This window comes from Pseudophryne corroboree, chromosome 3 (assembly GCF_028390025.1).
Source record: "Pseudophryne corroboree isolate aPseCor3 chromosome 3, aPseCor3.hap2, whole genome shotgun sequence".
NCBI classification, from domain to species: Eukaryota; Metazoa; Chordata; class Amphibia; order Anura; family Myobatrachidae; genus Pseudophryne; species Pseudophryne corroboree.
The window spans coordinates 89,437,495-89,462,252 of record NC_086446.1 but is presented as its reverse complement, the minus strand read 5'-3'; the positions used below and the strand labels follow the sequence as shown (position 1 = coordinate 89,462,252).

At 48.8% G+C, this 24,758-nt stretch overlaps 1 protein-coding gene across 1 annotated transcript in view; it reads right to left on the bottom strand.

The window, feature by feature from the left end:
• Positions 1-24,758, bottom strand: part of LOC135057051 (zinc finger protein 1 homolog) — a 59,935-nt gene that overhangs the window by 21,479 nt on the left and 13,698 nt on the right. The window contains exons 7-10 of the mRNA XM_063962930.1: positions 10,729-10,826; positions 10,485-10,596; positions 9,558-9,655; positions 9,079-9,190 (exon numbers count right to left, since the gene is read on the bottom strand). Of these exons, the coding sequence (XP_063819000.1) occupies positions 9,079-9,190; positions 9,558-9,655; positions 10,485-10,596; positions 10,729-10,826 (420 nt within the window). The remainder of the gene's footprint in view (positions 1-9,078; positions 9,191-9,557; positions 9,656-10,484; positions 10,597-10,728; positions 10,827-24,758) is intronic.

Genomic DNA, 24,758 nt, shown 5'->3' with positions numbered 1-24,758 from the left:
AGAATCCACCCGTGCTGCTTTAGCACTTCTTGAGACAGTGCTAGTCCCATCTCTAGCTGTTCTCTGGACCTTGCCCTTATTAGGAGATCGTCCAAGTATGGGATAATTAATACGCCTTTTCTTCGAAGAAGAATCATCATCTCGGCCATTACCTTGGTAAAGACCCGAGGTGCCGTGGACAATCCAAACGGCAGCGTCTGAAACTGATAGTGACAGTTCTGTACGACGAACCTGAGGTACCCCTGGTGTGAGGGGTAAATTGGAACGTGGAGATACGCATCCTTGATGTCCAAGGATACCATAAAGTCCCCTTCTTCCAGGTTCGCTATCACCGCTCTGAGTGACTCCATCTTGAACTTGAACTTTTTTATGTACAGGTTCAAGGATTTCAGATTTAGAGTAGGTCTTACCGAGCCATCCGGCTTCGGTACCACAAATAGAGTGGAATAATACCCCTTTCCTTGTTGTAAAAGGGGTACCTTGACTATCACCTGCTGAGAGTACAGCTTGTGAATGGCTTCCAAGACCGTCACCCTGTCGGAGGGGGACGTTGGTAAAGCAGACTTCAGGAAACGGCGAGGTGGAGACGTCTCTAGTTCCAACCTGTAACCCTGAGATATTATCTGCAGGATCCAGGGATCCACCTGCGAGTGAGCCCACTGCGCGCTGAAATTCTTGAGACGACCCCCCACCGCCCCCGAGTCCGCTTGAGAAGCCCCAGCGTCATGCTGAGGCTTTTGTAGAAGCGGGGGAGGGCTTCTGTTCCTGGGAAGGAGCTGCCTGTTGCAGTCTCTTCCCCTTTCCTCTGCCTCGTGGCAGATATGAATATCCCTTTGCTCTCTTGTTTTTAAAGGAACGAAAGGGCTGCGGCTGAAAAGTCGGTGTCTTTTTCTGTTGGGGAGTGACTTGAGGTAAAAAGGTGGATTTCCCGGCTGTAGCCGTGGCCACCAAATCCGATAGACCAACACCAAATAACTCCTCCCCTTTATACGGCAAAACTTCCATATGCCGTTTTGAGTCCGCATCACCTGACCACTGTCGCGTCCATAAACTTCTTCTGGCCGAAATGGACATAGCACTTACCCGTGATGCCAGTGTGCAAATATCCCTCTGTGCATCACGCATATAAAGAAACGCATCCTTTATTTGCTCTAAAGACAGTAAAACATTGTCCCTATCCAGGGTATCAATATTTTCAATCAGGGACTCTGACCAAGCTACCCCAGCACTGCACATCCAGGCTGTCGCTATAGCTGGTCGTAGTATAACACCTGTATGTGTGTATATACTTTTTTGGATATTTTCCATCCTCCTATCTGCTGGATCTTTAAGTGCGGCCGTCTCAGGAGAGGGTAACGCCACTTGTTTTGATAAGCGTGTGAGCGCCTTGTCCACCCTAGGAGGCGTTTCCCAGCGCGCCCTAACCTCTGGCGGGAAAGGGTATAAAGCCAATAACTTCTTTGAAATTAGCAGTTTTTTATCGGGGGCAACCCACGCTTCATCACACACCTCATTTAATTCATCTGATTCAGGAAAAACTATAGGTAGTTTTTTCACACCCCACATAATACCCTGTTTTGTGGTACCTGTAGTATCAGCAATATGTAACGCCTCCTTCATTGCCAAAATCATATAACGTGTGGCCCTACTGGAAAATACGGTTGATTCGTCACCGTCGCCACTGGAATCAGTGCCTGTGTCTGGGTCCGTGTCGACCGACTGAGGTAACGGGCGTTTTACAGCCCCTGACGGTGTTTGAGGCGCCTGGACAGGTGCTGATTGATTGTCCGGCCGTCTCATGTCGTCAAACGACTGCTTTAGCGTGTTGACACTATCCCGTAATTCCATAAATAAAGCCATCCATTCTGGTGTCGACTCCCTAGGGGGTGACATCCCCATATTTGGCAATTGCTCCGCCTCCACACCAATATCGTCCTCATACATGTCGACACACACGTACCGACACACAGCAGACACACAGGGAATGCTCTTAAAGAAGACAGGACCCCACTAGCCCTTTGGGGAGACAGAGGGAGAGTTTGCCAGCACACACCAAAAGCGCTATATATGACAGGGATAGCCTTATAATAAGTGCTCCCTATATAGCTGCTTTAATATATATAATTTTGCCACAATTTTGCCCCCCCTCTCTTGTTTTACCCTGTTTCTGTAGTGCAGTGCAGGGGAGAGCCTGGGAGCCTTCCTGACCAGCGGAGCTGTGTGAGGAAAATGGCGCTGTGTGCTGAGGAGATAGGCCCCGCCCCTTTTTCGGCGGGCTCGTCTCCCGCTCTTTAACGGATTCTGGCAGGGGTTAAATATCTCCATATAGCCCCCGGAGGCTATATGTGAGGTATTTTATGCCAAAAAATAGGTTTACATTGCTTCCCAGGGCGCCCCCCCCCAGCGCCCTGCACCCTAAGTGACTGCCGTGTGAAGTGTGCTGAGAGCAATGGCGCACAGCTGCAGTGCTGTGCGCTACCTTAAGAAGACTGAGGAGTCTTCTGCCGCCGATTCTGGACCTTCTTCTCTTTTCAGCATCTGCAAGGGGGCCGGCGGCGAGGCTCCGGTGACCATCCAGGCTGTACCTGTGATCGTCCCTCTGGAGCTAATGTCCAGTAGCCAAAGAAGCCAATCCATCCTGCACGCAGGTGAGTTCACTTCTTCTCCCCTAAGTCCCTCGTTGCAGTGATCCTGTTGCCAGCAGGACTCACTGTAAAATTAAAAACCTAAGCTAAACTTTTCTAAGCAGCTCTTTAGGAGAGCCACCTAGATTGCACCCTTCTCGGACGGGCACAAAAACCTAACTGAGGCTTGGAGGAGGGTCATAGGGGGAGGAGCCAGTACACACCACCTGATCATAAAGCTTTACTTTTTGTGCCCTGTCTCCTGCGGAGCCGCTATTCCCCATGGTCCTTTCAGGAACCCCAGCATCCACTAGGACGATAGAGAAAGTATTTTTCTGAGACACTCTGGAGATCTCCTCAGTGTGCATCCAGTCTCACTGGGCACTGAATCTAACTGGAGCCTGGAGGAGGGGCATAGAGGGAGGAGCCAGTTCACACCCATTCAAACCCCATGGTTCTTGAAGCATCCCCAGCATCCTCTAGGACGTATGAGAAATAGGGGCTGATGGCTCCTGATGTATGAGATACACCAGAGAGTGTGGGGAGGAGACTGGTCAGATCTCTGGGCTGGTAACACGTGGACATGATGTGAGGGGGAGAGCAGGCGTGTAATAGGGGCTGATGACTCTTGACTTCCCCACTGTGCAGATACATTGTCCCTATTACATTGTACTGACAGAGGAAGGTACAGAATAAGAGACTGCTGTAGTGACAGAACAAAGAGAATGTGTGACTCCTTTCTATAATAATAAGATTTTACTCACCGATAAATCTATTTCTCGTAGTCCGTAGTGGATGCTGGGACTCCGTAAGGACCATGGGGAATAGCGGCTCCGCAGGAGACAGGGCACAAGAATAAAAGCTTTAGGATCAGGTGGTGTGCACTGGCTCCTCCCCCTATGACCCTCCTTCAAGCCTCAGTTAGGATACTGTGCCCGGACGAGCGTACATAATAAGGAAGGATATTGAATCCCGGGTAAGACTCATACCAGCCACACCAATCACACCGTACAACTCGTGATCTGAACCCAGTTAACAGTATGATAAACGAAAGGAGCCTCTGAAAAGATGGCTCACAACAATAATAACCCAAATTTTTGTAACAATAACTATATACAAGTATTGCAGACAATCCGCACTTGGGATGGGCGCCCAGCATCCACTACGGACTACGAGAAATAGATTTATCGGTGAGTAAAATCTTATTTTCTCTGACGTCCTAGTGGATGCTGGGACTCCGTAAGGACCATGGGGATTATACCAAAGCTCCCAAACGGGCGGGAGAGTGCGGATGACTCTGCAGCACCGAATGAGAGAACTCCAGGTCCTCCTCAGCCAGGGTATCAAATTTGTAGAATTTTGCAAACGTGTTTGCCCCTGACCAAGTAGCTGCTCGGCAAAGTTGTAAAGCCGAGACCCCTCGGGCAGCCGCCCAAGATGAGCCCACCTTCCTTGTGGAATGGGCTTTTGCAGATTTTGGCTGTGGCAGGCCTGCCACAGAATGTGCAAGCTGAATTGTATTACAAATCCAACGAGCAATAGTCTGCTTAGAAGCAGGAGCACCCATCTTGTTGGGTGCATACAAGATAAACAGCGAGTCAGATTTCCTGACTCCAGCCGTCCTGGAAATCTATATTTTCAGGGCCCTGACAACGTCCAGCAACTTGGAGTCCTCCAAGTCCCTAGTAGCCGCAGGCACCACAATAGGCTGGTTCACGTGAAACGCTGAAACCACCTTAGGGAGAAATTGAGGACGAGTCCTCAATTCTGCCCTGTCCGTGTGAAAAATCAGGTAAGGGCTTTTATAAGATAAAGCCGCCAATTCTGAGACACGCCTGGCTGAAGCCAGGGCTAACAGCATTACCACCTTCCATGTGAGATATTTAAATTCCACAGTGGTGAGTGGTTCAAACCAATGTGATTTAAGGAACCCCAAAACCACATTGAGATCCCAAGGTGCCACCGGAGGCACAAAAGGAGGCTGTATATGCAGTACTCCCTTTACAAACGTCTGAACTTCAGGCACTGAAGCCAGTTCTTTTTGGAAGAAAATCGATAGGGCCGAAATTTGAACCTTAATGGACCCTAATTTTAGGCCCATAGACAGTCCTGTTTGCAGGAAATGTAGGAAGCGACCCAGTTGAAATTCCTCTGTAGGGCCTTCTTGACCTCACACCACGCAACATATTTTCGCCAAATGCGGTGATAATGTTTTGCGGTTACATCCTTCCTGGCTTTGATCAGGGTAGGGATGACTTCTTCTGGAATGCCTTTTTCCTTCAGGATCCGGCGTTCAACCGCCATGCCGTCAAACGCAGCCGCGGTAAGTCTTGGAACAGACAAGGCCCCTGCTGAAGCAGGTCCTTTCTTCGAGGTAGAGGCCACGGTTCTTCCGTGAGCATCTCTTGAAGTTCCGGGTACCAAGTCCTTCTTGGCCAATCCGGGACCACGAGTATAGTTCTTACTCCTCTCCTTTTTATGATTCTCAGTACTTTTGGTATGAGAGGCAGAGGAGGGAACACATACACTGACTGGTACACCCACGGAGTTACCAGAGCGTCCACCGCTATTGCCTGAGGGTCCCTTGACCTGGCGCAATATCTGTCTAGTTTTTTGTTTAGACGGGACGCCATCATGTCCACCTTTGGTTTTTCCCAACGGTTTACTATCTCTTGGAAGACTTCTGGATGAAGTCCCCACTCCCCCGGGTGGAGATCGTGTCTGCTGAGGAAGTCCGCTTCCCAGTTGTCCACTCCCGGAATGAACACTGCTGACAGTGCTATCACATGATTTTCCGCCCAGCGAAGAATCCTTGCAGCTTCTGCCATTGCCCTCCTGCTTCTCGTGCCGCCCTGTCTGTTTACGTGGGCGACTGACGTGATGTTGTCCGATTGGATCAATACCGCCTGACCCTGAAGCAGGGGTTTCGCTTGACTTAGGGCATTGTAAATGGCCCTTAGTTCCAGAATGTTTATATGAAGAGATGTTTCCATGCTTGACCACAAGCCCTGGAAATTTCTTCCCTGTGTGACTGCTCCCCAGCCTCTCAGGCTGGCATCCGTGGTCACCAGGATCCAATCCTGAATGCCAAATCTGCGGCCCTCTAGTAGATGAGCACTCTGCAGCCACCACAGAAGAGACACCCTTGTCCTTGGCGACAGGGTTATCCGTTGATGCATCTGAAGATGCGATCCGGACCATTTGTCCAGTAGATCCCACTGAAACGTTCTTGCATGGAATCTTCCGAATGGAATCGCTTCGTAAGAAGCCACCATTTTTCCCAGGACCCTCGTGCACTGATGCACTGACACCTGGCCTGGTTTTAGGAGGTTCCTGACTAGCTCGGATAACTCCCTGGCCTTCTCCTCCGGGAGAAACACCTTCTTCTGGACTGTGTCCAGAATCATTCCTAGGAACAGTAGACGTGTCGTTGGAATCAGCTGCGATTTTGGAATATTTAGGATCCACCCGTGCTGACGTAACACTACCTGAGATAGTGCTACTCCGACTTCTAACTGTTCCCTGGACCTTGCCCTTATCAGGAGATCGTCCAAGTAAGGGATAATTAAGATGCCTTTTCTTCGAAGAAGAATCATCATTTCGGCCATTACCTTGGTAAAGACCCGAGGTGCCGTGGACAACCCAAACGGCAGCGTCTGAAACTGATAATGACAGTTTTGTACTACAAACCTGAGGTACCCTTGGTGAGAAGGGTAGATTGGGACGTGGAGATAAGCATCTTTGATGTCCAGAGACACCATATAGTCCCCTTCTTCCAGGTTCGCTATCACTGCTCTGAGTGACTCCATCTTGAATTTGAACCTTTTTATGTAAGTGTTCAAGGATTTCAGATTTAAAATTGGTCTCACCGAGCCGTCCGGCTTCGGTACCACAAACAGCGTGGAATAATACCCCTTTCCCTGTTGTAGGAGGGGTACCTTGATTATCACCTGCTGGGAATACAGCTTGTGAATGGCTTCCAAAACTGCCTCCCTGTCGGAGGGAGACTTTGGTAGAGCAGACTTCAGGAACCGGCGAGGGGGAAACGCCTCGAATTCCAGTTTGTATCCCTGCGATACTACCTGCAGAATCCAGGGGTCCACTTGCGAGTGAGCCCACTGCGCGTTGAAATTCTTGAGACGGGCCCCCACCGTGTCTGAGTCTGCTTGTAAAGCCCCAGCGTCATGCTGAAGACTTGGCAGAAGCAGGGGAGGGCTTCTGCTCCTGGGAAGCGGCTGCATGGTGCAGTCTTTTTCCTCTTCCTCTGCCCCGGGGCAGAAATGAGTGGCCTTTTGCTCGCTTGTACTTATGGGAACGAAAGGACTGAGTTTGAAAAGACGGTGTCTTTTTCTGCTGATGTGAGGTGACCTGGGGTAAAAAGGTGGACTTTCCAGCCGTTGCCGTGGCCACCAGGTCCGATAGACCAGCCCCAAATAACTCCTCCCCTTTATACGGCAATACTTCCATATGTCGTTTGGAATCCGCATCCCCTGACCACTGTCGCGTCCATAACGCTCTTCTGGCAGAAATGGACATAGCACTTACTCTTGATGCCAGGGTGCAAATATTCCTCTGTGCATCACGCATATATAGTAATGCATCCTTCAAATGCTCTATAGTTAACAATATATTGTCCCTGTCCAGGGTATCAATATTTTCAATCAGGGAATCCGACCACGCGACTCCAGCACTGCACATCCAGGCTGAAGCGATTGCTGGTCGCAGTATAACACCAGTATGTGTGTATATACTTTTTAGGATATTTTCCAGCCTTCTATCAGCTGGTTCTTTGAGGGTGGCCGTATCAGGAGACGGTAACGCTACTTGTTTAGATAAACGTGTGAGCGCTTTATCTACCCTAGGGGGTGTTTCCCAACGCGCCCTAACCTCTGGCGGGAAAGGATATAGTGCCAATAATTTATTAGAAATTAGCAGTTTTTTGTCGGGGGAAACCCACGCTTTATCACACACCTCATTTAATTCATCTGACTCAGGAAAAACTATTGGTAGTTTTTTCACACCCCACATAATACCCTTCTTTGTGGTACTTGTAGTGTCAGAAATGTTCAATGCCTCCTTCATTGCCGTGATCATGTAAAGTGTGGCCCTACTGGACATTACGTTTGTCTCCTCACCGTCGACACTAGACTCAGTATCTGTGTCTGGGTCTGTGTCGACCCACTGAGGTAACGGGCGTTTTAGGGCCCCTGACGGTGTCTGAGACGCCTGGACAGGCACTAATTGATTTGCCGGCTGTCTCATGTCGTCAACAGTTTTTTTGCAAAGTGCTGACATTGTCACGTAATTCTTTAAATACGATCATCCAGTCAGGTGTCGACTCCCTAGGGGGTGACATCACTAACCCAGGCAATTGCTCCGCCTCCACATAATTTTCCTCCTCATACATGTCGACACACACGTACCGACACACAGCACACACACAGGGAATGCTCTGATAGAGGACAGGACCCCACTAGCCCTTTGGAGAGACAGAGGGAGAGTTTGCCAGCACACACCAAGCGCTATATATATACAGGGATAACCTATACAGGGATAACCTTATATAAGTGTTATTCCCTTTATAGCTGCTGTTTTTATTATTAGCTGCCAATAGTGCCCCCCCTTCTCTTTTTTACCCTGATTCTGTAGCAGGTCTGCAGGGGAGAGTCAGGGAGCCGTCCTTCCAGCGGAGCTGTGAGGGAAAATGGCGCTTGTGTGCTGAGGAGATAGGCTCCGCCCCTTCACGACGTCCTTATCTCCCGCTCTTTTCTGGAAAAATGGCAGGGGTTAAATACATCCATATAGCCCAGGAGCTATATGTGATGTATTTCTTTTTGCCAACCTAAGGTATATCTGTTATATTGCGTCTCAGGGCGCTCCCCCCCCAGCGCCCTGCACCCTCAGTGACCGGAGTGTGAAGTGTGCTGAGAGCAATGGCGCACAGCTGCGGTGCTGTGCGCTACCTTAGTTGAGGACAGGACCGTCTTCTGCCGCCGATTTCACCGGACCTCTTCGCTCTTCTGGCTCTGTAAGGGGGCCGGCGGCGCGGCTCCGGGACCCATCCAGGCTGAACCTGTGATCGTCCCTCTGGAGCTAATGTCCAGTAGCCTAAGAAGCCCAATCCACTCTGCACGCAGGTGAGTTCGCTTCTTCTCCCCTTAGTCCCACGATGCAGTGAGCCTGTTGCCAGCAGGACTCACTGAAAATAAAAAACCTAAAATAAACTTTTATTCTAAGCAGCTCAGGAGAGCCACCTAGCCTGCACCCTTCTCGTTCGGGCACAAAAATCTAACTGAGGCTTGGAGGAGGGTCATAGGGGGAGGAGCCAGTGCACACCACCTGATCCTAAAGCTTTTATTCTTGTGCCCTGTCTCCTGCGGAGCCGCTATTCCCCATGGTCCTTACGGAGTCCCAGCATCCACTAGGACGTCAGAGAAAAGTGATTATTACTCACCTGTGCTGATATCTGCAGGGATTTCCTCCTCCTTCCACTGCTGATCACCCCTCATATACATCTCTTCTTCTTCCTCTATAGTTTCTACCTTTATATCAGTCAGATATTCATCCTATGTAAACCACAAAACAATGAAAAATTCCTAATATATGAAACACAAAACAATAAAATAACTCTGTAATGTCTGATTTCATTAACTGAGAATAAATAAGTAGAATATCAGTGCATAAAACACACACAGCTTCCTTACAGCTTAAGGGGTGTAAGGATCCGGCATCTCAATGTTCAATTAGCGGCCAAATCCGACTGCAATTGGCAATTTCCGACAATGGTAATCTAACTATTTTTAAAATAGGATTGACATCGTCGGAAACAGGGCTAAAATCTGTCGGATTTGGCCGCGAATCCGACAAAACACGTGGATCGGCGTAAACTGTGAAGTCACTTTGGCATTTGGTGAGACGCTACATCCCACCTACTTGATACTCCTGTGGATTTCTATGATTCTCCTCTGTACAGTCCTGTGAATAAAGAGGACAGGGACATCTCTCTGGGGTATCTCTGTTACTGGATCCATCTGTAGGAGACACACAGGTCTGGTCAGATCTCTGGGCTGGTAACACACAGTGACATGATGTGAGGGGAGGAGCAGGAGTCTAATAGAGGCTGATGACTCCTGATGTATGAGATACACCAGAGAGTGTGGGGAGGAGACTGGTCAGATCTGGTAACACACAGTGCTGGTAACACACAGTGACATGATGTGAGGGGGAGAACAGGAGTATAATAGGGGCTGATGGCCTCTGATGTATGAGATACACCAGAGAGTGTGGGGAGGAGACTGGTCAGATCTCTGGGCTGGTAACACACAGTGACATGATGTGACGGGGAGAGCAGGAGTATAATAGGGGCTGATGGCTCCTGATGTATGAGATACACCAGAGAGTGTGGGGAGGAGACTGGTCAGATCTCTGGGCTGGTAACACACAGTGACATGATATGGGGGGAGAGCAGGTGTATAATAGGGGCTGATGGCTCCTGATGTATGAGATACACCAGAGTGTGGGGAGGAGACTGGTCAGATCTCTGGGCTGGTAACACACAGTGACATGATGTGAGGGGAGGAGCAGGAGTATAATAGGGGCTGATGGCTCCTGATGTATGAGATACACCAGAGTGTGTGGGGAGGAAACTGGTCAGATCTCTGTGCTGGGAACACACAGTGACATGATGAGGGGGAGAGCAGGAGTATAATAGGGGCTGATGGCGCCTTACTCCTCCTCTGGGCAGATACATTGTCCTTATGAGTCTGTACTGATTATGGAGGGTGTAGAATAAAATATTACTGTCGTTACTGAACAAGGAACATATGTGACTCTTTTCTGTAATAAGTGTTTATTACTCACCTGTGCTGTTATCTGTAGGTATTTCTTCCTCCTTACACTGCTGATCACTCCTCACATACATCTCTTCTTCTCCCTCCATATATTCTGACTTACTATAAACCAGACCTTCACTCTAAATAACCCACAAACAATAAAAACCCATTAATAATGTCTGATTTTATTCAGATGAGCAGACACAGCTACTACACAGACCACATAGTGAAAAGTCACTTCGGTAATTAGCGAGACCCTAAATCCCACCTACCTGATACTCCTGTGGGGTCCTGTGATTTTCCTCTGTCCAATCCTGTGAATAAAGAGGATGGGGACATCTCTCTGGGGTATCTCTGTTACTGGATCCATCTGTAGGACACACAAGTCTTTTGAGATCTCTAGGCTGGTAACACACAGTGACATGATGTGAGGGGAGGAGCAGGAGTATAATAGGGGCTGTTCGCTCCTGATGTATGGGATACACCAGAGAGTGTGGGGAGGAGACTGGTCAGATCTCTAGGCTGGTAACACACAGTGACATGATGAGAGGGGGAGAGCAGGAGTATAATAGGGGCTGATGGCTCCTGATGTATGAGATACACCAGAGAGTGTGGGGAGGAGACTGGTCAGATCTCTGGGCTGGTAACACACAGTGACATGATGTGAAGAGAGAACAGGAGTCTAATAGGGGCTAATGACTCCTGATGTATGAGATACACTAGATAGTGTGGGGAGGAGACTGGTCAGATCTCTGGGCTGGTAACACACACAGTGACAGGATGTGAGGAGGAGAGCAGGAGTATAATAGGGGCTGATGGCTCCTGATTTATGAGATACACCAGTGAGTGTGGGGAGGAGACTGGTCAGATCTCTAGCCTGGTAACACACAGTGACATGATGTGAGGGGGAGAGCAGGAGTCTAATAGGGAGCTGATGGCTCCTGATGTATGAGATACAATAGAGAGAGTGTGGGGAGGAGACTGGTAAGATCTCGGGGTTAGTAACACACAGTGACATGATGTGAGGAGGAGAGCAGGAGTCTAATAGAGGGCTGAAGCTCCTGACTTCCCCCCCTGGGCAAATACATATCCCTCATAAGTTTGTACTGACGGAGGAGAGTGTAGAGTAAGAGACTGCTGTAGCGACAGAACAAGGAGACTGTGACTTTATTCTGTAATAAATGTTTAACCTGTTGATGTAATCATACATTGGTTATATAGTTAGTTCACAGTTTCTTATGCTTGCATGTCTTAGGGCCTAATTCAGACCTGATCGCTGTTGTGCGAGATCGCATTATCGAACGAATGCGCACGGATTGTAATGCGCAGCCGTGAGGCCAAACTGAGAAAAAAAGAGGATTTTAATCACCTACCGGTAAATCCTTTTCTCATAGTCCATAAGAGATACTGAGGTCATTTAGTACGATGGGCTATAGATGGGATCCAAAGGAGCCGGTGCACGTTAAATTCTTCAAACAGGGTGTGCTGGCTCCTCCCCTCTATGCCCTCCCCCACAGCCCAGTCTAGGAAAACTGTGCCCGAAGGAGACGGGCATACTTGAGAGGAGGAACATGACAAGAGAACGAGTGGTGAGAGTAACGAACCAGCACACAGCAGAACAAACAACTAGCAACAGCCAGTGAAACAGCAACAGCTGATTCAAACAACTTTGCATAACAACAAAACTTGCAGAAAAGTCGAAGCACAGAGGCGGGCGCCCACTATCCCTTATGGACTCCGAGAGAAGGATTTACCGGCAGGTAATTAAAATCCTCTTCTCTCTATCATCCATAAGGGATACTGGGGTCACTTAGTACGATGGAGACGTCCCAAAGCTCCCACAACGGGCGGGAACGTGCTGAGACTCCTGCAGTACCATACGTCCAAATTGGACATCCTCTGTAGCCAGGGTATCAAACCTGTAGAACTTGACAAACGTGTTTGTCCCCGACAAGGTAGCTGCCCGGCTTAGTTGCAAAGCCGAGACACCCCGGGCCGCTGCCCAGGAAGAACCCACTGACCTAGTAGAGTGGGCTTTAAGAGACCGTGGAACAGGCAAGACCGCCGAAGAGTAGGCCTGTTGAATGGAAAGCCTAAGCCAACGAGCAATCGAATGCACTGAAGCAGGACAACCCTTCTTTTGAGTATCATACAGCACAAACAGGGAACCCGATTTTCGGACAGCAGCCGTCCTCTGAACGTAGATCTTCAGGGCTCATACCACATCCAAGGACCCAGGATTCGATGAAGTGGCCGAAGCAGCCAGAACCACAATAGGCTGATTCAGGTGGAAAGCAGAAACCACCTGCCCTGTCCTCATGAAAGACCAAGTAGGGACTCTTGCAAGACAAAGCTCCAAGTTCCGAAACATGCCTAGCTGAAGCAAAGGCCAACAGCATAACAGTGTTCCACGTTGATGTCCTCTACCGACATCAACGGTTCAAACCCAGAGGACTGTAGAAAGGTCAAAACCACGTTTAGAACCTAAGGTGCCATGGGCGGCACAACAGGAGGCTGGATGTGAAGGACACCCTGTAAGAACGTCTTGACTTCAGGTAAAGCAGACAATTTCTTCTGGAAGAAAATGGACAAGGCTGAGATCTGCACCTTAATGGAGTCCAACCGTAGGCCCGTGTCCACACCTGCTTGTAAGAAACGAAGTAGGATAGCCGCAGTAGGATATCTTCGGCCCTCACACCAGGAGACATCGCTTCCAGATATGATATGATATGATAATGCTTGGACGTGACAGCCTTCCTGGCTTGAAGCATGGTTGTAATAACCTTGTCCGGAATACCTTTTTCAGCTAGAATGTTCCGCTCAACCGCAATGCCCGCTAAACGAAGCCGACATAAGTCCGGGTAGACGAACGGCCAATGCTGCAGACGATCCTCCTGCAGTGGCAGAGGCCAGGGGTCTACCACTGCCATGGCCAGAAGATCTGCGTACCAAACTCTCCGAGGCCAATCGGGGGCAATTAGAATTGCTTGCACACCCTCCCTTCTGATTCATTTTATAACCCTGGAAAGTAACGCAATCGGAGGAAACAGGTACACCAGCTGATAAGCCCATGACGTTGTCAGTGCATCCAAAACCACCGCCTGAGGGTCCCTTGTCCTGGAGCAATAGCGCCGCAGCTTTTTGTTGAGCCGAGAGGCCATCAGATCGACTTGTGGACAGTCGAAATACCTGCAGATGGAGTCCCCACTCTCCTGGGTGGAGGTCATGACGACTTAGGAAGTCCGCCTCCCAGTTGAATATGGCCGATACCGCCCTTACATTCCTTTTTACCCAGCGGAGTATTTTGGATACCTCCCGCATGTAGGCCCTATGCTTTGTCCCTCCCTGACGATTGACATACGCAACTGCCGTGGCGTTGTCTGACTGAACCTGAATGGCTCGACATTGAAGCAGGGGAGACGCCTGTGGCAGAGCATTGTAGATTGCTCTGAGTTCCAGGATGTTTTTTGGAAGAACGGTTTCATGGCCTGACCACCTACCCTGGAACTATGCCCCTTGGGTGACAGCTCCCCAACCTCGAAGACTCGCGTCTGTGGTTACGAGAATCCAATCCTATATCCCGGAGCTCCAACCCTCCAAGAGGTTGGAGGACTGCAACCATCATAGGAGAGAAATTCTGGCTTGCGGCGAGAGACAAATGACCTGGTGCATCTGTACATGCGAACCCAACCATTTTCTCAGGAGATCAAGCTGGAAAGTCCTTGCATGGAATCTTCCATACTGAATCGCCTCGTAGGAGGCCACCATCTTTTCTAACAGGCATATGCAAAGATGTACCGAGACCCAGTTCGGCCTCAGCACCGTACAAACCATCTCCTGAAGCGTCCTTGCCTTGTCCTCGGGAAGGAAGACCTTCTGAGCTAGTGTCAAAGATCATCACCAGGAACTGGAGCCTTTGAGTCGACTCAAGGTGGGATTTCAGTAAATTGAGAATCCATCCGTGATGTGACAGCAGTGTTTTCGTGCTGTTTATGCTGTCCAACAGTTGTTCCTTTGATCTCGCTTTTATCAAAAGGTCGTTCAGGTAGGGTACAATGTTCACCGCCGGAATCCAGAGTTGAAACATCATTTCCACCATGACTTTGGTGAAAACTCTTGGAGCCATGGATAAGCCAAAGGGCAGTGCCTGGAACTGATAATGTTCGTCCAGCAGAGCAAACCTGAGGTAGGCTTGATGAGGTGGCCATACTTTATATCCAGAGAGACTAAGAACTCCCCCTCCTCCAGACATGAGATTAGCGCTCTCAAGAGACTCCATTTTGAACCGAAAAACCCGCAGATATGGGTTTAACAATTTGAGGTTCAAAATGGGCCTCACTGAGCCGTCCGGATTTGGTACCACAAAAAGGCTGGAATTATATCCCCCGCCACGTTGTGGAATTGGCACTGGAACAATGACTTGATTCTGAACCAATTTTTTAATGGCCTCCTATAAAGTAAGGCGTAGGTCCTCGGACGCCGGTAAGCCTGATATGAAAAACCTATGAGGCGGAGAACTTTCGAACTCCAGTTTGTAGCCCTGGGAAACCAGGTCCTTTACCCAAGCATCCTGGCAGGAGCTTCTCCAAATGAGGCTGAAGAATCTCAGACGAGCTCCCACCCTGAGATCCCCCATGAGCGGAGGGACACTGTCATGCTGAGAACTTTGAGGAGACAGAGCCGACGACCTGGTCCTGAGACCCCGTGGTGGCAGGTTTTCGTGACTTACCTCTGGAGCCTCTTGCCGCATTTGAGGCACCTCTGGCTCCTTCCTTATATCTTGCGGTCTGAAAGGATTACAGGGAAGGTCCCGTGTAGGAGCGCCTAGCCGGTGGAGCTGCAGATGGGAGGTACGTGGATTTTCAAGCAATAGCCTTTGAAATCCATGTCTAACTCACCTCCAAAAAAGCCAATCTCCTGTGAAAGATAAAACCTCCACACTCCTCTTTGATTCTGCGTCCACAACACACTGGCGGAGCCACAACATCCTGCGTTCAGAAACCGCTATGGTAGAAGTACGAGCATAATAATGCCTATGCTTTTTATTGTATCGCAGAGGAAATGAGCAGATTCCTGGATATGTTGAATCAACACCACCATTTCTGCCAGGGATTTATCTCTGGTCAGACGCTCCTGAAGGTTACCCGCCCAGGTATGAATGGCATGAGTCACCCAACAGCCAACAATAGCAGGCCTTTGGGAGGCTCCTGCTGCAACAAAAATAGATTTCAAGGTGTTTTCAATTTTCCTGTCCCCAGGTTCCTTTAAGGCCCCTGGGACTGGTAGTACTGTCTTTTTTGACAGGCGTGATAACGAAGCATCTACAGCAGGGGGTGTCTCCCAGACCTTTCGCCCCTCTTGAGCAAATGGGAAAGCAGCAACCAATTTCTTTGTCACCTAGAATTTCTTGTCAGGAGAAACCAATAGTTCCCAGATAAAATCATCCAATTCATCATCAGGACAAGTGACCAGCATTTTTTCTGCGCCGAGAAAAAAAGATTGCTGTACATCCGTCTCATTACCAGGAATATGCAAAACATCCCTTATAGCAAGTATAAAGGACCCTACAGACATGCCGATCCGCCGCCGAGCTGCCCGGCGGCGGATACGTCTGACGGGCGACCCGGCGGCGGGGGGAGTGAAGTTTCTTCACTCCCCCCGTCACGCGGCTCCATTGAAGTGCAGGCAAATATGGACGAGATCGTCCATATTGGCCTGCATGCACAGCCGACGGAGGACCCGCGATGAACGAGCGCGAGGCCACGCATCGTTCATCGCTGGAGCCTCCACACTGAAAGATATGAAGAAGTTCTCGTTCATTTATGAACGAGATCGTTCATATCTTTCAAACAAATCGGCATGTGTGAAGGGCCTATAAGAGACTCTACGCCCTGCGTCGGAGAGGAATCATCCACCTCAGTAGTAGATTCCAGCTCCTCCCCTTCCTACACCTCAGATCCCGAGAGAATGTCCGGTAAACCCCTTTTTTGGGGAAGTGGAGGTGAGAGACGGGACACATGTCTGCCCTCTGACTTATCCTTAGCCAGAGCAGCAACAGACTGTTGTAACTGCTGCCTTTCCTGTCTGGCGGTAGTTAACTCATTGGACATGTCAGACACCATAGTTGTAATACAACGTAACCAAGATGATTCCCGTATATCACCCCTGGAAGCCCCACTGTCTTGTGAGGACTGACTACATTGTTCACACATGAGAGAATCTGCAGGTGTGGGGGAAAACCTGGTTTGACAAATATTACACACAGCTTTTTTCACCATGCTGACAGGGATCATTTACATTCACCCACACATACACAGAGACATAGGTACAAGCAAGCCTGCCCTGCCCAGTATGTGTGGAGAGACTCTGAGAGGAGGGACCAGTACCCGGCCTGTAACTAATTTGGCAGTTAGAAGATAGGCATTTTGGTTGTATAATGCGTGAGGAGCCTAAGACAAGTTTCCCACAGCGGGCTCTCCCCCGTAACTACACCCCTGTACCAGTGTTTGGCCGTGGAGTATCCCATGGAGGAGCTGGCTGTCCTGCTGCAGCGCTGAGAATGCAGGAAATGGCACCAGGAAGCCGCTGGTCCCGCTCTGATGTAGCTCCGCACCCTGCTATGGTGCCGGAGCTACAGGCATGTTTATACTGGCAATGTCCCCTATAATGTGTAATGGATACCCCAACGTCTAATGTCACTGCCGCTGCCAGTCTGCGGGGTGGGGGGGCTATGGGATCACCCCAGAGGGAGTCCGTATGCCCGCCCGGCGTTCGCACTGCAGCAAGAACTGGGGGGACCCCTCTAGCAGGACCCCCGGCAAACACTCACCACTCTCTGATCTTAAGGCGCTGTGCTGGGGGTGTGCGGCGTGCTGCGAGTGTGTGCGCTAGAGCGCGATGCCTGCGGTACACTGATCCCCAGGACCGTTGTCCTGTCAGCGGGATCCGACTCCGCACCTCCAGGAGGCCGGTGTCGGCCCCCCCCCCAGCGTCCCTCTGTGCAGGTAAGCCGTTGCCCAACAGCCTACCTGAAAAAAATTAAAGTTTTAAAATAAACTGAAGAAAAATCCTCTGGAGCTCCAGAGTGTGCATCCTCTCCTGAGGGCACATTTTTCTAAACTGGGCTGTGGGGGAGGGCATAGAGAGGAGGAGCCAGCACATCCTGTTTGAAGAATTAAAAGTGTACTGCTCCTTTGGACCCCATCTTTACCCCATCGTACTAAGTGACCCCAGTATCCCTTACGGATGAAAGAGAAAATTCTGTGTTGTTTTTAATTGCTAGGCAGGAAGTGACAGGAAGCGGACATTTAGGGGTGGTAACTTGGCATTTTCTGGGAGAGTCAGGAAAAACGCAGGCATTCCTAAGTGTTTTCAGGGAGTGTGTGTGACATCTGCTCTGGCCCAATCAGCCTGTTTGTATCGCACTGTAGGAGTAAGTCCTAGGCACAGACTAGAAAATTAATTTGATGGTGAGTTGCGAACGGATTTGCAGCTGGCCGGCGTTTGCAAAGCTTTTCGCATGGCATACGCAGACTTGCACGGGGCGGTTTTCCACTCTTTCTGGGCAGCCACTATCCGATCGCAAACCTCTGCAAATTCGCAGAGGAGCATCAGGTCTGAATTAGGCCCATACTTTCCATGTATTGCTTATTCACACATTGAACCTTATTCAGGTTTGTTAGCAAACCAAAAAAGGAGATTTATGGTAAGACTTACCATATTTAAATCTCTTTCTGCAAGGTACACTGTGTTCCACAGGGAATACATTGGGGTGTAGAGATAGATCTTGATCCAAAGGCACCAAGAGGCTAAAGCTTTAAATTGTCCCAGGATGCATTGCGGGGCCTCCTCTATATAACCCCTCCTCCAGGCACTGTGAGCTCAGTTTTGTTAACCAGTCCAATGCAGAAGCAGGTAAGAGAGACGGTAGATGTTAGTCACATAAAACCACATTCTCACGACAGGAGAAAGGACTAGCGGCTAATGCCATACAAACCCAAAGAAGCTAAGTGCGTCAGGGTGGGTGCTCTGTGGAAACCAGTGTACCTTGCAGAAAGAGATTTAACTATGGTAAGTCTACCATAAATCTCCTTTTCTGCAGCAGGGTACACGGTGTTCCACAGGGAATACATCGGGGATATCTTAAAGCAGTTCCTCAAGGGAGAAGACGCACCTTAGCGGGTAAGAGAACCCGGCGTCCAAAGGAAGCATCCTGGGAGAAGGAAGTATCAAAGGCATAGAACCTAATGAACATGTTCACTGAGGACCACGTAGCCGCCTTGCACAATTGCTCTGCGGACGCGTCACGGTGGGCCACCCAAGAAGGTACAACACACTGAGTAGAATGGGCCTTAATAGCAGCAGGAGCCCCAGCCTGCGCATAAGCTTGTGCAATCACCATTCTAATCCATCTGGCCAAGGTTTGCTTACTCGCAAGCCAGCCATGTTTGTAGAAACCAAACAGTACAAAAAGGGCATCCGACCTCCTGATAGAGGCAGTCCTCTCCACATATATACGGAGAGCCCTTACCACATCCAAAGACCGTTCTTTGGAGGACAAACCAGAAGAGATGAAGGCCGGAACCACGATCTCTTGGTTAAGGTGAAAAGATTACACCACCTTAGGCAAACAACCTCGACGAGTTCTAAGAACTGCCCAGTCGCAATGAAATATCAGAAAGGGTGGACGACAGGACAATGCGCCTAAGTCCGATACCCTCCTAGCAGAGGCAATAGCCAGTAAAAAGAGGACCTTGGCTGTGAGCCATTTAAGGCCCACTGTCTCAAGAGGTTCAAATGGAGACTCTTGCAGGGCATTCAGGACAACAGACAGATCCCATGGAGCCACAGGAGGGACATAGGGAGGTTGAATCCGCAATACGCCGAGTGAATGTATGAACGTCAGGTATAGACGTAATTTTTCTCTGAAACCACACAGATATGTGAACCTTGAGGGAGGCCTGACAAAGTTCTATTTCCAGGCCTTGTTGCAAAAAAAACTGAAGTCTGGAAGTACTTAACTTGCAAGTATCGTAATTCTTTTTTTTAAATTCAACAATTTTTATTGAAATTTGTTTCCTTTTTTGTACAGATTACAAAACAAAAATACAACATAAACCTAAAGCATTGCTGTCGACAATAGTATCAGGCAACATATAGCATATCACGCACAGACATATAGTTATAATCGGTTGACATCTGTTATTGAACCCGGCCGACACGTCACTTCACCCATATATATATCTATATGCACACATACACCTATGTACATATATATACACATATCTACACATACCTACAAATACATACACAAAAAAAAATAAAAAAATACATCTTTCCAGAACCGCTGAATACAACCACATCAAATACAGGAAGTAGTGCCTCGGGTGAGCTATATAGTAAATAACACTATTGTGCAAGCAGTACAATTTCCTAGCCTCATCAGGTAGCTTCGGGGTGATTATGTTAAAGCTAAACTTGCATCCGCAGATATTGTAGTGCAGGCACCCCCAACATATGGTGATGACAACCATCTATCCCATATCGCATAATATTTATTAATGGCTTTCCTGGATACATAGACAAATCTTTCATGCGCCACTGTAGTATTCACTAAAGCAATCCATGAGTCAATATCTGGGCCATCAGGTGCCATCCACGACCGGGCTATAGAAACCTGTGCAAGAGCACACAGGTTGATAACGTAACGCCTGGAGGGGGCATCCAGCAACTCCTCATCCACCACCGCCAGCACACACACAGGGGGGGTCAGCACATCAGCAGGTATACCAGTGGAAACCATAATCTTGAGTACATCCTGCCAGAAGGCATTAACTATCCTACAGGACCAAATCATGTGCCAAAAGGTGCCCCCATCTAGAGTACACTTGGGACATTTAGAATCCATTCTTCCTCCGAATCTCATCAACCTCTCAGGAGTAATATAGACTCTATGTAAAACAAAAAGATGCACCTGTTGGTAACGGACCGCTGTGGTCGCCAGTCTAGAGGCACCCAGTGCATCCTCCCAGGTATCATTAGATATGGGCCCCAGATCACTTTCCCATCTAGATTTAAGAGAAAGAAGGGTCTCACAATGATAAGCACGTAGTAGAGCCGAATAAAATATGGAAATAGTACAATTTTGAAGCTTAACACATAGTTCCCTAACTGGTGTGTCCCGGAGCATCAGGGGAGCGTTTGCAAATTGAGTTTGACAAGCATGGCGGAGTTGTAGATATCGATAGAAATAGAAGGTAGGAATATTATAATCCTCCTGCAATTGTTGGAAAGACTTAAATACCCCCATATGATACAATTGCCCAAGAGACTGCACTCCCCGGCTGCTCCAGACCTCCCTCATCTGCAACGATGTAAGCTCATTAAAAGAATGTGCGTAGGCTAGAGGCGTTTCCGGATCCCAACCCTCTCCCTGGAGCAATCTATGCGTCTGTCTCCATACCATAATTGCTTGTTTGACAATGGGAAGGTTAAGTAGCGATACATTGTCACTCAACAGTAGTTGTAATGGGGTGCAATTCCGATCGGTTACATAGAGAATTCGGGAAATCAATTCATCTCTACCAGGATCATGTAACCACTTACTAATATGTACCATTTGTGCCGCTAGATAATATAATCTGAATTTAGGGAGGTCCAGGCCCCCAGAGTCACGTGGGCGCGTGAGGGTGTCTAATTTTATTCTGACCCGGCGTTTAGACCATACGACAGAGGACAGAAGACTATCTATTCTCCGAAAGGTTTTTAATGGGAGATAAACAGGGGAGTGCTGTAGCGCATACAGCAACTTAGGCAGGGCCACCATTTTCACTAAATTAATTCTACCCATTATAGTTAGAGGTAGAGTCCCCCACACCGCAATACGGGAGTGCAAATAATCCATGTGAGGTTTTATGTTTAGGGAAAAGTATTGAGAAGGATTATTTGTGACCCAGATTCCTAAGTACTTGAATGAGTCCACCCAGCGAAGAGGGAGGGCCACGGGCGGTACCCCAGGACAAGCACCCCGAAAGGGCAATATGCAGGACTTATCCCAATTTATGGACAAGCCAGAATACCCGCCATAGGTGTCAATAATACGCAACACGTGCGGCATGGTGTTGCAGTAGTCTGATATAAACAGCAGAATATCATCCGCGTATAGAGCAATCTTGTCCGTGGTGGGGCCCACCCGGAACCCCCCCACCCACAGGTCAGAACGCACCAAGCACGCCAAGGGCTCCACTGCTAGAGCAAAAAGGATAGGGGATAGCGGGCAGCCCTGTCTTGTACCCCTGGCCAGAGGGAATGCAGAGGAAATAAATCCATTTATCGAGACCCTGGCTGATGGGGTGGAGTAAAGTAACTTGACCCACCGTATAAAGCGTGGTCCAATACCGAAGCGGGCCATAGACCCCCACAAGAATGCCCACTCCACTGAATCATAAGCTTTAGCAGCGTCGAGAGACACTACAACAGAAGTGTCGGCGTCCCCGCGAGGGTCTTGTAAGTGCGTGAACAAGCGCCTAAGGTTAGTTAGAGTGGACCGCCCCGGTACGAAACCAGTCTGATCTGTGTGTATAATTTGGGTAATAACGGAGTTGAGTCTAAGTGCCAGGATCTTTGCTAACACCTTGACATCAGTTGTAAGTAGCGAGATAGGTCTATATGAATCTACCCGCTCTGGGTTCTTATCCGGTTTCAATAGCACTATTATCAAAGCCTCAGTCATGGAATCTGGCAGCGACCCCAACTCCAACAAGTCATTGAACAGAGTAAGTAATCTAGGGCCATAAAAGTCAATATGCTTCTTATATAGCTCAATAGGAATTCCATCTAGCCCTGGTGCCTTGCCTCCAGGAAATGATTTGATGGCTGTTTCAATCTCCGTCAATGACAAAGGGGAGTCCAGGAATTCAACCGCCACATTAGAGAGCGAGGGCAATGGTATACCAGCAAGATAATCATCTATTTCAGTTAAATCAGCCGATAGTCTCGTACTATACAGACTTTTATAATAAGCAACAAATTGGTCCGCTATTTCCGGAGTTTTTACATAAGTTACACCGTCATCCCCACCTATCGCCAGGACAGTATTAGAGAATTTATCTGGCGCCGCTAAATGTGCTAGATAAGTACCAGGTCTATCGCTTGTAGCATAATAAGAGTGTTGGGCATACAGCAAACGGTATTTAGCTTTATCAGACAGACAGTTCCTCCATTTGGACTGCGCAAGCAACCATGCGTCCTTGGAGGCAACCAATCCATCTTGCAAATATTGGATTTCTAGGGACCTACAGGACGCTTCAAGTTCCATTTCTTGGCGTTTGTAACCATTTTTTAAGGTAGCAACCTGTCTAATTAGGGAACCATGTATAAATGCTTTAAATGCGTCCCAGAGGATTGCTGGTCCAGCAGTACCCCCGTTTAGCTCCAAGAACTCCCGCCAAGCAAGCTCAAGCTCCGCTCCAGTGCCCATCTGTGAAAGCCAGAATGAGTTAAATTTCCAAAACAACTGTCCCCGGGTACCCCCAGTATCCAGATTCAACAGTACTGGTGAATGGTCAGAGATACCTCTAGTTGCATACTGGATATCAACAATTTTGGGAATTAAACAGGGGGAGACCAGGGCCATATCAATCCTAGAAAAGGAGGAGTAAGTAGGGGAGAAGCAGGAGAACTGTTGAGCAGCTGGATGCCGCGCCCTCCAGACGTCCACCAAACCCATACCCTCCACCAACAGAGCAAAGTTACCCGGACGTGGGCGAGGCACAGTAGCATTGGTGCTGAATCTATCCACTCTAAGATCCATGACATTATTAAAGTCCCCAATGCAGACAGTGGGAATATTGGGGTAAAGGGACATAAAATCAGCAGCCTTGCGTAGAACCTCCGGGGAGTACGGTGGAGGAATGTAAATAGCTAACAATAATAAAGACATGGAATTTATCTGACATTTAAGAAAAATATATCGTCCCCATTGATCCACCTGGGCCTGGTCAAAAACAAACGGGACAGATCTACGGATCAGGATGGAGACGCCTCTGGAATGGGAGGTATGAGTGGAGTAGTATAGCCACCCAATCCATGGCTTTTTAAGAGATAGAACTTTGGCTCCCTCCAGGTGCGTCTCCATAAGACAAACAACATCTGCGGAGTACTGCCTAATCTGCCGAAGCACCAGGGCCCTTTTAATTTTATCGTTAAGGCCCCGCACATTCCAGGATAACATTTTTAGACTAAGTGATGCCATAATACATAAGAGCACCAACTGCCAAATGTGCCCACAACATTGTTATTTGAAAGAGACAGAAAAGTAACCGCCTGCGAAAAATTTCTCTAAACATGTCGCAACAGCAATGCTTATAAAACAACCACCCATTAAATCCTCCCTTCCCCCCCATACAACCCCCCACCCTGTATACCGGCCCGAACTGTGGCATACCTAATCCCAAAAAACCCCCCTCCCTACAACTAAATAACTAGTAAAGAGGACAAAAAATACAGCGGTCAAAAGCAGGCACTGCTCCCCCGCCATAACCCAACCCCCCCAGGGCCAAATAAGCACCCAACCCCCCAACATGCAGGGACCCAATATCAAGTGCAACATTTAGTATACTACCAATAAAGGCTGTATTGACCCCCTAGTAGGAAAAAAGAAAAAGTCAACAAACATTAATGCAATAGCTGTATACACAAATACTTAATGACATAAATCACAGCCCAGTCAGCGGGCAGCTGCGACATTCAGTCATTTGCCAGAGCACGCCCCGCCGGGAACTGCCGGTCAAGCCACGTCGCCGCCTCCCGCGGGGTCAAAAAGAATTTAGTCTCTCCTCCTGCGACCACCCGCAACTTTGAGGGAAAGAGCATAGCATAAGGGAGATTGAGCTCCCGGAGACGTCTCTTAATTGGAAGGAACTGGGCTCTCTCCTTCTGGACGTCGACCGCAAAATCAGGAAACACAGAGATCCGGGTACCATTCCATTTAAGTGGGCCTTTGGTGCGTGCCAGGGTGAGTACCATGTCCCGATCCTTGAAGTGGAGGAATTTAGCTATAAATGTACGGGGAGGAGCCCCCGGCGGTAATGGCCGCATAGGGATTCTATGTGCTCGTTCCACCGCGTAGTGTGACGTAAAAGCATCCGTCCCAAAGAAATCTGTAAGCCACTTCTCCAAAAACCGCTCAGGAGCATCACCCTCCTCCTTTTCCGGCAAGCCCACAAACCGAATGTTATTCCGTCTCAGACGCCCCTCCATTTCTGCACCTCCGTCATCTGGGATTCAAGGGCAGTGGTGCGTC